The sequence below is a fragment of the Vanellus vanellus genome (assembly GCF_965231255.1).
Source record: "Vanellus vanellus genome assembly, chromosome: 3".
In the NCBI taxonomy this organism is placed as follows: domain Eukaryota; kingdom Metazoa; phylum Chordata; class Aves; order Charadriiformes; family Charadriidae; genus Vanellus; species Vanellus vanellus.
In genome coordinates this window covers 124317822-124332628 of record NC_138907.1, presented here as the reverse complement: position 1 = coordinate 124332628, position 14807 = coordinate 124317822, and the positions used below count along the sequence as shown (strand labels likewise).

The following is a 14807-nucleotide window of genomic DNA, read 5'->3' as shown; positions in this document are numbered from 1 at the left end:
TAAAACGAATTCTGAGAACACAACAGTACAAAGTATAACTGAGGATAGCTGAGGATAGCTTACACAAAAAAATCAGTTGTTTCCTCTCAAGGGTCCAATAACACGAGACGTCTTCATCAATCACCTGGGTGATGGGACAGAGTACACCCTCAGCAAGTTTGCACGTGATACAAAACTAAAAGGAGTGGTTCATACACCACGTGGTTCTGCTGCCATTCAGAGGGACTTCAACAGGATGGAGAAATGGACCAACAAGAGGCTTATGAAGTTAAGCAAAGGGAAATGCCAAGTTGTGCCCCTGAGGAAGAATAGCCCCATAGATATATGTGCTGGAGACCAACTGACTGAAAAGCAGCATTGCAGAGAAAGACCTGGGGGTCCTGCTAGACACCAAGTTGAATATGAGTCAACAATGTACCTTTGTGGCAAAAGTGTCCAGCTGCATCCTGGGCTGCAGAAGACAGACCATTGCCGGCAGGTCAAGGAAGGTGATCCTTCCCCTCTATTCAGCACTAACTGAAGTACTGTTTCCAGTTCTGGGCTCCCCAGTACAAGAAAGGAATGAACATACTGGAGAAAGTTCAGAGAAGAGCCACTAAGATGACTAAGGGATTGGAGCATGTCTCATTTGAAGAAAGGCTGAGAGACCTGGGTCTGTTCATCCTGGAGAAGAGAAGGCTCAGGGTGGATCTTATCAGTATGTAGAGATATCTGATGGGAGCGTATAAAGACGATGGAATCAAACTCTTCTCAGTGGTATCCAGCAAAAGGATGAGAGGCAGCGGGCACAAACTGAAATACAAGCAATTCTATTTAAACTTGAGAAAAAACTTTTTTGCGGTTAGGGTGATCAAACGCTGAAACAGCTTAGCCAAAGAAGCTGCAGACTCTCTGTCTCTGGAGACTTTCAAACCCCAACTGGACACAGCCCTGAGCAGCCTGCTCTGAGTGACCCTGCTCTGAGCAGGAAGACTGAACTAGATGATCTCCAGAGATCCCAATCCAACCCCAACTATTCTGTGATCCTGAGATTAACATGACTTTTTGTTGGGATGCATCACTCCTGAGCTTGGAGTAGGTGATCCTTGAATACCATCCAGCTTTCTTGGGCCCCAGGGCTTTATCCCATGCTACTCTGCCAAGCAGATCCCTGAAGACGCCAAATCTCCTTTCCTGAAGTCCAGGGTAGTGAGCTTGCTGTGCAGCCTCCTTGCTGCCCTAAGGATCTTGAAGTGCACCATCTCATGGTCACTGCAGCCAAGGCTGCCCTTGAGCTTCACATTCCCCACCAGCCCCTCCTCGTTGGTGAGAACAAGGTGCAGCATATCACCTATCCTCATTGGCTCTTCTATCACTTGGAGAAGGAAGTTATTGTCGACACATTCCAAGACACACTCCTGGACTGCTTATACCCTGCCATGTTGTCCCTCCAACAGGTATGCTGCACTCCAGGTACTCTCCCGCTGACCTGCGACCTTACTCCCAGTGTTGGACATCTATTGCTGGCATTGGCGTCTCACTGGTAGGAGTGGGATGGACTCAGGTTCCCATCCCCCAGCAACTCTAGTTTAAAGCCCTCTTCTTTAAATCCCTTGTTACGGGTTAGGGTGTTGCTCTGAATAATTCACTTGGGTTTATAGACAGCTCTTAAACTTGAATGGGGAGTTGATTCGAGAGGTCTCAGTGTATATTAGGCAGAGGTATGAATGACATGAGCATAATAGAATCTAGTCTTTACCTTAGGATTCATGGTTCACTGACAGCCTGACTGCAACCTTTTTCATTAATAATGGTTATAACAATTATGCTAGTACCACTTGCTTTCTCATATAACAATTAGAGGTTCCCACTGTGATTAATTAGTCATATCTGTCAACAAGTAAAATAAGACAAGTCTCATTTGGTGACTTTCCAGTGTAAACAACACAAAAATCACACAACCTTGGAACAGTTTTGGTTGTACAGGAACCCTGAAGCTCATCTGGTCTAACACCATGTTCAAAGCATCGCCAACTTGCAAGTTATGTTAGATTGCTCAGCACCTTGTCCGGTTTTGAATATCTCCAATTGTGCAAAATCTAGCACCTCCCTAGTCAGTCTGCTTCAACGCTTAACAAGCCTCACTGTAAAAATTATTTTTCTTTATATCTAGTTAGGGTTGCAATCTGTGGCCCTTACCTCATATCCATGTTGTAAAAGAATCTTTTCTCTGCCTTTCCTCTTGCCAGCACAGTCGCCCTTTGCTAGGTCTACTTCAGTTTGTTAATGTCTTTCTTGTACTGGGGACTCCGAAACCGGACACCGTTTAAGAAGTACTGAAAAAAATAGCTATAATCACTGTTTTCGGTACTCTCACTACGTAGTGGCTAATGCAGTGCAGGACACCCTTAGCCCTCACTGTTGCAAGGGAGCACTGTTGACTCACATGCAACTTGTCATCCAACAACAACCCTTAGGTGCTTTTTGTTAGAGCTGCTCCCTAGACAAATGGTCTCTCCCAATTGTTTACTTTCAGAGCATTTCTGTCAAACTACTTCGCCAGCTTTTTGAGATTGCTCTGAACGGCAGCCTCTTGACCCAGTATATTGACTGCTCCCTGCAATTTGGTGTCAACCACAAACGTGCTGACGGTGTGTTCCTTTCCATATAATTACAAAACAACAAACCACACCACTACCATTTTGTCTGGTAGAGCCCATCTACTGGTTTCCCAGGTAATGAAAAGCAAAAGACTGTTCTGAAGGCACACTTCACAGGGGCGGAGGGTAGAAGTTGAGTGGCTACAAGGAAGGAAGACTTGAATTTAAACAGAAAAATAACTACTTTTTATATAAAAGCACAAAATGACAGCTGCTCTGGTCAGTAACTACTTGAGACTAAATATGGACAGAAACAGTCGATGTGCACACAGGTGCCCTTCTGATCTGGCAGTATTCTCATCTTACTCCATGTACCCGGAACTGTCACATCAAACTGCTATACGTGTTTTAATGCTAGTGCGCACAATAATCTTTTAATCTTTACCCAATACTGGGTAAAAGTATCAATTACAGAAACAAACTTGTCTCCTTTGACTTTTATACTAGAGGGTTGATGTAAAGAAACCATAGCATGAACAGGAACTTGGCCCAAGACCTTTTTTACCCCGCTTGGAAAAATCAATAGGCAAGATTCCACCTTGTTTACCACAATGTCAGTTTGGAGACACCTCAGTAGCCAGCTGAGTTTATTTGCATTGCTGGAGATCCAGATCACTTCTCACTGCAACTGGATGTGTCAATCATTAGCAGAGAGCCTTTGTACCTGGCGGTCACATTGACTGCATATTTCACATAGAAGGAGCAATACATACAAAACTCATTTCAGACTATTTCATCTCTTCCGGTACAAGAAGTAAGAGGAAATAGAAATGGAACACAAGGAAACAACTTCCTTCTTGGAAGACTGTGCAGTTGACAAATACGCTGTTCTATCTGGTCACTCTTTGAATTTTATAACACCTGTGACGCTGAGTCACCTTCTCCTATCAGGAAACAGAAGAGCTATAAATCATTCTCCGCTGAACAACCCTGGTCACTTCCACAACCACCTGCAGAAGGACGGAAGAAACTTCCAGCCTTCCTGGAAACAAAAGGTAGGATTTAGATTGATTTCTTTGTTTAAAGTATTGCAATTTTTTTCATGTATTAAAATGCAACTTATTGTCAGAAGATTTCTTGAACCATTTAGAACCGTCACAGAAAGAGGATTTTATGCAGTGAAAAATAAGGATTACATAGGCAGCAGTGTAACACAAGTTGAAGAAAAGGGAGGGAAAATTGATGAACAATCAAAACCAGATGAAAAGCTGCCCGTACGCAAGAAAGCGGTATCTTTCCTTTTTTAGGAGGAGGGATGAGAAAAACATATTCACACAAGTTTGCTAAACTCATACAAACCAGGGATGCTAAAGCACCATCTTTCAGTGGCAGATCCCTGCACACAGATGGAGTTACAGGAAAGTCAGTAAGACTTGGCACATGTCCTGATTTGTGTTTGACTGAGGGGGAACAGGGGAGGGGGGCAGAGAGACTGATTTTAGGACCAGTGCCTAGAAATTAATGCAGAGCAATTAAATTTACATCTCATAAACTATAAGCATTTGGTTGAAATCGGTGGGATTGCCAAGAGTATGTTAATATCTCGGAGCAGGGATGCCACTGGGTCTTAAAAAGCATTCCAGTGGCATTTTGAAACTTGTATCGTGTATTAGATTACCAATTATATTTAATTGTAAGTTAATTCATAGAAAATATTACAGTGAATGAATACTTTGACCATGTATTTAAGTTAGCTTCTTCAGTTTGGTTGGCAAAATAGGAAGCTTCACAATTTTAATGAACAGTTATTTTTCCATAGAAACAGAGAATTTGTTTTTACATGTTTTAGGTGCAAAAAGGGTTGTTTTCTATTTGCATATCATCACATTTTGCACTCAAAAGACGTATTTTTGCTTGTAACTTGAGTACAGCTAAAAATAACCCCCACCTCTATTTATTTTCTAGTTAAAAATGAAGTGAAAAGAATAATTTTTCACGTTATTGGGAGTATAATCTTTTATTGCGAAGCACCTAGGTCATATGCATTGCAAAGTTTTGTAACGGCTGTGAGAAATAAGTGGTGGAAAAGTTAGCAAGAAAAAAATTCTGTGATCCCAAAGCATTTCAAGGAGGCAATGGTGATGTCATAATTAAACATAAGTGACATAAATCAATACCATGAACAGGAAATCAATGACTTACATGGTTAATTACCCGTACCTTGTCCCCCCAGATCAACCAGATCTTTCCTCAACTATAAGTGCTTGGAATAAGCCACACTATTTTGGAGGCTGTGAGAGTTTAATTGTACAGACATGGCCAGTCTGTCCAGTTTTTTGGCCTCTGAGCTACAGCTGCCCGTAGCCACAGTCCACTTCAACAGGCTTCACCCTTTAGCAGAGCTGGAGTAGGTCCCCTTGCCCACGGGCTGGGGACAGTGGGTCGCCTCCGGTGCAACGTAAGCAGGCTGGTGAGGAAAACGGTCCTTGATGTACCATTTGGAAAAGGGGAGTTTTTCTTACCCACATGTTCTCCGTGAGCTGCAGCACCTTGTGTTTTGTATAAACTGGTTGCCTCGAGGTAAAGGGGCTTTGCTGACTATGGAAAGATCAGCAAATCCTATTGGCTGTTCCCCAGGAATACGTTAAAACTAAAACCAGCGGCCCCTCAAAACGGAATAAGGAGTTAAGCTAATAATACATCTCTGTGGCGACATGCCCATAAATTCCCTTGCAGTGGGAGGCTGGGAAAAATGCCAAAATAAGTAAATTCCACTCTAGTCACCTGCTTGCCTGCCCAAGGTAGCTAAGCAGAAACAAACTGAATGTAACTCTTATGACTGACTTCAATCAGACCCCTGAACTTTGAGGTGACCTGCATTGCCTCCTGGATCACTGTAGTGGGATGGTACGGCTCCTAAGCAAGTAGGATCTTGGAGTCCAGGTGGTTGCTTCTTGGATTAAAGGCGGCTCTCATTTGTGTTGCCATTCCACAATACCTGTAATATAACTGAGAGTTGTCTTTAAAAACAACCAAAACAAAAAAAAAAGCTTTCTGAAATAAGTCTTTCCCAGGAAGCCAGTGCTGGTCCTTTTCTGGTCCAGCCAGTTCTGCCCCAGCTCACACGCTGGTCATTAGTAAGGGACACCTAACTGCAGAGGTCTGCACGTAGGCTGACTGCTTAATTCCCCTTTCAACCAACGTAGTCTGGTCAAAGCAAGCAATTGGGAATAGAGGAAGTTTCAGACTAAGAGGGACAGAGACAAGCTAAAAGCAGCATCCCACCCCAGCTGTCCCACAGCGTGGCAATGAGCAGAAGGCTTCCTACAGGAATGGAAGCACGGATGTCCTCCTATACTGCGAATTCAGGTATTTGGCCAGGATCACAGCAGGAAGTATGAGATGTACAAAGCAGTGGATTCATAGAAATTTGGAAATGCAGACGGGGAATGAATTTAATTGTTTTAACATCTAAAAATGGAAGGATGAGAGAAGGAGGAGAGAAAGAAAACGTTAGCTTGCTACTTGAGAAAAAGCCAGGAAATACACAGAAGAAGGATGTATTATGTATTCAGAGAAATGAAAACACTGTAAAAAATAAATTAAATCCCCATTCTCCCCTTTTCAGAGATGATTCTGCCAGTGCTGTTCCTGTGTCTTGCAGCTGTGCTGCCTCTGTCCACTGGACAGGTAAGACCCACACTTTGTACTCAGAAAATCTGGGTGCACGTGGTCTGACTGAATGTGGCTTTTCCTGTGCACACCAACCAGATGTGGAAAGAGTCTGATTAGATATCTAGGATCTGGAAAACTTTTATCCTTGAAGTCTGTTCCATTTCCGAGCAGTGGACTGGTTCCACACTTGCACGCTAAACCATCTCAGTGTTACTTTTGAGTTGGGTCAGAGACAACTACATTTTCCGGAAGCTCCCATATGCAGATCCAGCAGTCTGGAACTCCCAAAGTTCCAGCCCTCTTCCTATTGATTCCCCATGGGTCTACAGACAGCTGTTACCTAACTCTTTCCCTTTCTCATCCTACAGGTCCTGAGCTACCTGCCTCTCCCTTTGCTGGCAGTCCCATCCTCTCAACTGATTTCCCTCAAACAGCTAAACAAACATACTCAACACACACTTAGAGTGGTTCCTCCCAACCCGTACTTAGCCTGAAGTTTGAATTTTGCTACTTCTGCTTCAGAAACACTAATGTGACTGAAGGCTTGACTACATTTCCCCCTAATTTTTCAATTTCTGCTCTCCGTGCTAGTGAGAATAGTTGTAAGGGGGGGGGGGGGGGGGGGGCTGAGTTCTTCACATGGCTATTTTTTAATTAAAAAACACATGACAAGTTTGAGAAATGCTATCAGTTGTGGCAGGAGTGGAAGAAAATCTATGGCATGAAAAACATAGGCACTCTTTTGTTCGGACAAAGTACCACAAGAGGTCTGTGACGATCTTGTGACTAAACCACAGGTTCGTTCAATTAAAAAAAAAAACAGCATTGATAGGCATGTTTAAATTGCTGAAGAAGAGAAACACATCATAAGCGCATTCATGTCTTCAGCTGATTTTTAAATCCTGTTTCCTCAAAACCTCATGAAGGAAATTACAGTAACAGTAAAATAATTCTGATTCAGTTGCCTAAATATAAGAGTCTACAGGCACACGAGGCATTCCAGGATATCTCTGCCATCCACAGGGGGTTGGCAGATATGATGCAGGAACGTGTGTCATTACTGCTGAGCCCTCCGCTGTGGCACCACTGAAAGTGCTGTTCCATATGGAAGCACCCCTAGAGATACTTAGGAGACAAAGTCTATCACAGGACCTCCTCCATCACAAGGATCATCTCTTTGGTTGATATCAGTATTTTGATATTTTAAGGTTTCCTAGACAGCATTCAGGATTTAGTTACATTCAAATAAAAAAAAAGAAATATAATATGTTCTTTCAATTTAGGAACCTGGAGGTTTCGATGCTCTGTCAACTAGCAAAATAGATCAGCAAAAGGTGATTGTTGACAAACATAATACCCTCAGGAGAGGAGTAAACCCAACTGCCAGCAACATGTTGAAGATGGTAAGTTGCGTGTTGTAAATCTATTTTTAATAAGTAATTATTGTATCTAGCCACAATTCACTCTCCAGACCTTTCCTAAGGATTGAGCATGGCCAGCACCAAGAGAAACGTAGAGCTGGGCAGGTGGAAGAAAAAGTCTGGAAAATTTTGTGGGGTATGAACAATAACGTCTTTCTTTTGAAGGAAAAGGAAAAGGAGGAGTCGTGGCATTATTCATTTCTTTCTGATGCATTTTTCATCAGTCTTCCCAATTTCTATTCTCCTGGGTCCATAGTAACTTTGTTCCTATCCACCAACGCTCCAAAAAAGGGGAAGAAAGGGATTTTGTATATGATTTTTTTCTGATTTGAACTGTAATTTCCAAATGTTGTTCCTTCATAAAGGGTTATTAATTGGTATATGTCTGATTGACTAATATTTTCTTCTTTCATTAAGGTATGGTATCCTGCGGCTGCAAACAATGCCCAAAAATGGGCCAATCAATGTACTTTAAGTCACAGTCCTGCTAATATGAGGACAACAAGTAAGTGAAAGATGAGTGCTAACTGAATAATGTCATACATGATATTGATGTGACCAGTTTGGGTTTTGTTCGGGGGTTTGGGTTGTTTTTTTTTTTGAGATGCCATTTATATTTAATATAATTTTGTTGGTGCGTGAGACAGGCAAAACTGTAGATATAAGTCTGTCTAGCAAGTGAGAAAAGTTCAATCCCATTCCCATCTCAGTTGAATCAGTTTTACATAGGTATGTCCCATTTTCTTCAGTAGGTGAAAAAAGTCATAGTGAGAAAACATATTCTCTCAAAATATCCATGAGAAAGAGGAGAATCTAGACCCTGTTTAGTGCTGGATGAAACTATCTGGGAAGGAAGGGGCAAAGGGTGAAGGTCCAAAACCAGCTGGTGGTGCTAAGCATAATTGCTAAGACGAGACATAGTTTTTAAATCCGCTGGCAATTTGCAACCTATAACTATATTGGAGGCTCATATGAAAACTTCAGTCACTGGATACTGAAGTTACAGCTACACTATATTAACAACAGCCACGATCAGAGCCCGGGGTGGTGCTGACTGACTTCTGTCTATAATCTGTGTAGGATGTGGGCTGTCCTTTAGTCCCATACTTGTTTCTTAAAAACCCAATCCTCTGGTCCTTGCTAAGGTGAATCTAATGAACCTAGATGAGAGCTAATGCACATGCAGTAGGGTTGGACCTGGATAAAAACAGTAGGTGAAGACAATGTAGACACCTTCTTGCGTACCAGAAGTAAGTTTTGATTTATTGGGATTTTCCCAAGATTATTGAGCTGTGACCTGAATAACATCTAGGTTGCTAACTTTCAAAAATAGCAAAATTACAGTCATGAATCTGTGGTGCAGGTGTATCTGCAGACGTGTAGAAGGTTTGTCAACAACCAAACTACCAGCCAAACAGGCTGGCCGTGCTGCAAATTGGTCAAGTGACAACATCAGTATTGACAAAGAGTGATGTCACCGAACCGGAAAAAAACCCAACGCTCTTCTGTTCCATCTGGGATGAGAACTTCCAAGGAAATCATACTACCTTTTGCTGTCTTTTTCTCACACACGTATTTTTTATGAATTTCTCAATACCTCTCTCTTTTCAGCTGTACAATGCGGTGAAAATCTCTTCATGTCAACTGCCCCTTTCTCATGGTCAGATGCTATTCAGGCCTGGTACAATGAGGAGAAAGATTTCGAATACGGTACTGGAGCAAAAACACAAGGTGCTGTGATTGGCCATTACACTCAGGTAGATGCAACATTTTTATATTTCAGGCTGAATAAATAAACATGTGTATGTTAGCTAAGCAACATTTACCCTCTCATCATATTTAAAGGGAATAAGCACAATGGAGGCATGAGAGTTATTCTCACAAAACGAGATGAAAACTTTCAAAGTAACAGAATTAAAATGAAAATAATAGGCTAAGTGTCTTTATGGAGTAAAGAGTAAGGATATTGGTATTTCAAAACTTCAGGAAGACACAAAGGGAAGAAACTTATTTGTTTAAAATCTAAGAATTGCTCAGACACTGGAAGAATAGGGTCATTAAAGTGTCAGCAAGGAAATATAAATAGGTTTGTTGCAGTCAACAGAGTTCCATTGACTCAGTTTCTAATTGGACAATAGCTTATGATAAGCTCCACTGTTCACCTGCACCAAACACAGGATACAAAATTCTACATTATGATTCCTACACCTCCTCAACAGTTTTAATTGAATGAAAACATATATAATTGAGACAGTTTAACTCAAAAGTTTTTTATTATTATATATTTTATATTATATTATTTATATATTTACGATAAATTATAATTATATCCTAAATGTTATTTTGTTCAGGGCTGAAAACGGGAAAAAGATTTTTTTCCAGCAGGGTGGGACTTATATTTTACTGGAAAGGGTAAATAGAGTGACTTAACTTGGTTGCAAATGTTTCTTTAATACGTATTGTACTTAAAAGATTTTCAAATGTATATTTTTCATTCTCCTGTGATTTTTTATTCTTATACCTACAGGTGGTTTGGCACAGTTCTTATCAAATTGGATGTGCTGTTGCTTTCTGTCCCAACAGTAAATACAAGTACTTTTATGTCTGCCAGTACTGCCCCGCGTACGTATCGATTCTAATTCTAGAACTTCTTATTACTTTACCAAAATTAGTCAGGAGATGGTGTAATTTGTAACAGGGCACATCACCCGTAGCTGAGGAACAGGTTTGAAGAGTGTATTAGGAATACGAAAAGACAGAAACACAGTCATTAAAAGAATTGTCAAACAAGGAAAGGCATAAAACACATAAAAATCATTAAATTTCGTGTGCCTAAAAATCCTAATTTTCACAAATAAGTATTTTCCACATTCTACTTGAAATCTTGGTTTAGAAAAGCCTATCAATATGTACAGTGCAATGAAAACTATAATTAATACTAAATACTTTAATGGTAGTTTCAAGGCAGAGTGATGATTTCATAAATTGTCTCAAATTAATTTTCACATTCATGTTGTAAAATATTGTGGTGGGTTGACCTTGGCTGGCTGCCAGCAGCCCCCCAAGCTGCTCTGTCACTCCTCCTCCTCAACAGGACAGCAGGAGAGAAAATGTGACAAAAAGCTTGTGGATCAAGATAAGGACGGGGAGATCACTCACCAGTTAACATCACAGGCAAAACAGACTCGCCTTGGGGAAATGACCTTAATTTATTGCCAATCAATCAGAGTAGGATAATAAGAAAATAAAAACAAATCTTAAATCACCTTCTGCCCACCCCTCCCTTCTTCTCAAGCTCAACTTCACTCTCAATTTCTCTACCTCCTCCCCCAGAACGGTGCAGGGGGATGGGGAATGGGGGTTGTGGTTAGTTCATGGCACCTTGTCTCTGCTCCTCCTTCCTCCTCACTCTCTTGCCCTGTTCTAGTGTGGGGTCCCACCCAGGGGAGACAGTCCTGAACAAACTTCTCCAACGTGGGCCCTTCCTATGGGTTGCAGTTTTTCACAAACTTCTCCAGCGTAAGTCCTTTCCATGGGGTGCAGTCCTTCAGGAACAGACTGTTCCAGCGTGGGTCCCTCATGGGGTCACAGGTCCTGGCAGAAGACCTGCTCCAGTGTGGGCTCCTCTCCATGGAGTCATAGCCTCCTTTGAGTGCACTAACCTGCTTCAGCGTGGGGTCCTCCATGGGCTGCAGGTGGATATCTGCTCCACAGTGGACCTCCATGGGCTGCAGGAGGACAACTTGCTTCACCATGGTCTTTACCACAGGCTGCAGGGGAATCTCTGCTCCAGCTCCTGGAGCACCTCCTCCTCCTCCTTCTTCACTACACTTGGTGTCTGCAGGATGGTTTCTCTTACATATTCTCAGTCCTCTCTTCTAGTTGCTTTTGCACAGCAGTTTTTAACCTTTCTTTAATCACAGAGGTGCTACCGCTGTCGACGATGGGCTCAGCAGTGGGTACAAATTGGAGCTAGCTGGCACTGGCTCTGTCTGAATGAGGGGCAGCTTCTGGTGTCTTCTCACAGAAGCCACCCCTGCAAATTCCACCCTACCCCACTACCAAAAGCTTTCCAGATAAACCCAACATATATATATATATATATAATTTTTTTGACATATAACCAAAGACTGAGTGTAAATTAATGTATGTATGCACCCGTATAACTAAGATTTTTTTTCTCAGATATGTTATAGTGACTTTATAGCTTATGTTGGTAATGTTGATGTTTCAGGGGAAATCTACTAAGTTCAATTCGGACACCCTACAAAAAAGGACAACCCTGTGGTGATTGCCCTAATGCTTGTGAGAACGGATTATGCAGTAAGTTTTAAACGTTTTAACTGTGACTCGGGTAAAGTTGATGCTTTCAAAAAATCCCATATAATTTATGCAAATGGAAAGGTTTTGAAATTATTTGTTCAAGTACCAGGCCAAAAACATTATTACAGAACCACTACGGAGTGAAAACAAAGAAGAAGGAATCTATGATAAGAGTGGACATGTGTTAGACAGTAGTAGGTGTAGATTGAGATAAAGATGCCCTCCACTTCTTGGATCAAGATATTCTTATGGCCTAGATACCTTCATTAAAGGTGATGGTGTCAGGGTCTCCACATGGAAACTCTCATGAATATTTCCTGATGTAAGAAGATGCATTGACTTCAGTGAGGTCAAAGATAAGTTTATACCAGTGGTATCACAGAAATTTCAGCTCCAGATTTCCAGTCGCAGTTTATATGTTTTTCCATACCCAGGAGAGGCAATTCTCATCCTTGAATCTAGGAAATACTAGGGAAGGAGGGGACATTGTCTTTTTTTCTTGTTCCTCCTTTGAACAACGGTGGTTGATCAGGTAGCAGTAGCAACATATTTGATAAGAGCAAGTAGCAAATCTGAGTTTTAAGAGTTCTAACAGAAAATAAAAACATATGATCTGAGTCTTATAATGCAAGACTTGATTTCAATCTTTTGTTAATGGAATTAACCTAATTCTCGTCATGGGCTGTAGCATAAAGGAAGAAAGCTACAAAACATCTGGTAAGTTCAGTGAGAAACGTCCTTGAAAGAGCTAAGGGTTTTGTACGTGTGGTCAAAGGTTTTTGATACTGCTGTGGATTAAATGGCAACAAAGATGAAAAAAATACAGAGAAAAGAAATATTGATGAAAAACTATTCTAAAAGGAAATGCTGCAGGTTCTCATTTCCCATTTATGATTTATTTTGTGTTTCAATTCATTTTCAGCCAAGCTTTGAAAATGTGAAGATGTTTATTCCAACTGCCTTGGCAAAGGATCCTGGATGTACCCATGGCTTCGTCAAGTTCTCTGCCCTGCTTCCTGCCAATGAAAAACTGAGGAAAAAAAAATAATAATAGGCTCAACTTTTCCCTTCCTGGACATCCATCTCCTTAGTGACTTCTTTCACAAAAACAGATTCCATCCTGCCGTTCCCACAGAAGGACTGACTTCAATCCAGCAATTCACATTAGAAAAAGCTGTAGAAGGATGTATATATTCTATCTGTATAATGATCTAGATGGTCCTCAAACCAAGACAAGAACATAGCAGAGTTCATAATTGAAATTTAGCATTTGAGCGCCAGATATATTTAATGGTTAGCTTCTCACATTGTTTCCCAAAATGTTATCTAAGGAGCATTTTTTAAAGTTCTGCGGTTCCATATGTTTCATATGTTCTTAATATAGACAGATAGTCCTTGGTCGTGCAACTAGTCTTAAATTGGCCAATGTTTTGAACCATTGTATGGTTCCAAAAGACCAAAAGATAAACAGGCTTACCTGAAATGTGTAGTTCTTAAAAGGAATTAGGAGAGCAGCGCAGTTTCCGCTAGAACTCTTCTGGTTTAGAATCTGTGTCTTTGCTGACATACGTTCTACTGTAAAATGCTTAGGCATATTTAAATGTAAAAAAAAAAAAAAAAAAGTGTATTTCATTTAAATTAATGAGTCTGCTTAGAATATAAGATTGCACTTAGCATAAATACAGGTAACCAAACCTGCCCTCTGATGGAAAACAACTGTCTGAGAAGAGGGCTTAATTAACAAAACCAGATAGCCAAGGGGAAAGGTCCCTGCATTTGGAAACTTTGCTTTTAACAAGTGAGGGTGTCTTCCAAAATTATTCTTTATTATGTGATTTTGCTGTATCAATCATTAAATTACTCATTATTCATTGTCGTTTTCCTTCTTTCTTATTACTGTGAAATACAGTTCACTTCACTTCCACCAACTTTGTGACTTTATCAGCGTTAGGTCTTGAAGGGACCCTGATTCGTTAGCAGCATAAGCAGAAACAGTTCATGTGAGAAACTGAAGATTTCCTAGGCAAAACCAGAAGTCAGGCAAACAACTTTCCTTGAGACTCCTCTCAGAGAGAATGACCATTAGCATAAATAACATGCAATACTCACTTCTGTGGCCTTTGGGAAGCACGTGCCCTACTGTGCAGTCAACAGTGGGACTAAATATTATTTTAATCTCACCTTGCAATGGTTTCACGTTTCAGTCCTCTTTTAGTAAGGAAGCTGCTGTCATAATTGAGATTCCAAGTCCCAGAGTCTTTGGCACAGAATAATTTCAGCACACACTTCTGACTCATTCATTTCAGTGGCAATTTCAACACACATTTCTGACTCACTCATATTTCAGTGGCATTTCTTCTAGAATGAAAGATGAGCATTAAGCTAAAAGCCTCGTTTCACAATTCAAAGTGCTTATTGTTTGGGTTGTCGCTTGTTTGTTTGTTGTTCTTTTGTTTCATTCACCTCCACAACCTTTTTCCTCCATGGTATACTGCCCTCTGATTTGGGTACATCTCTGCTAGTAAATTAAATGCCAAGGCACAGATGTGAATGCTGGAACATGATTTACTGCGCTCTTAAATAATTAGCACAAGTCCAAGTAAAAATGATGATAATGCAGTAGCTAATCCAGTTTTGCTACCATTAAGGAAATGGGTAGACCCATTACGCCCCACTCCTGAAAAGGTCCCTTTACTATGAGTAACAGGTCTAGAAATCTATTCTTTTCCATCATAACCCACAACAGAAGAATTGATTTCTCAGTCACTCACAAGAGGAAAGAAGTAGTGTAATGAGGTAAAAAACATAG

The 14807-nt window shown here is 40.9% G+C and overlaps 1 protein-coding gene across 1 annotated transcript; it reads left to right on the top strand.

The window, feature by feature from the left end:
• Nucleotides 1-235: 235 nt before the first annotated feature.
• LOC309669970 (uncharacterized protein) lies at nt 236-12009 on the top strand (the record flags this gene model as incomplete). The annotated part of the gene is made up of 10 exons (XM_082480765.1): nt 236-488; nt 1437-1522; nt 2516-2630; nt 3467-3634; nt 6208-6269; nt 7538-7657; nt 8093-8180; nt 9287-9432; nt 10203-10297; nt 11910-12009. The coding sequence occupies 10 exons, from the start codon at nt 236-238 to the stop codon at nt 12007-12009; spliced, it is 1233 nt and encodes a 410-aa protein (XP_082336891.1).
• Between the last annotated feature and the right edge of the window lie 2798 nt (nt 12010-14807).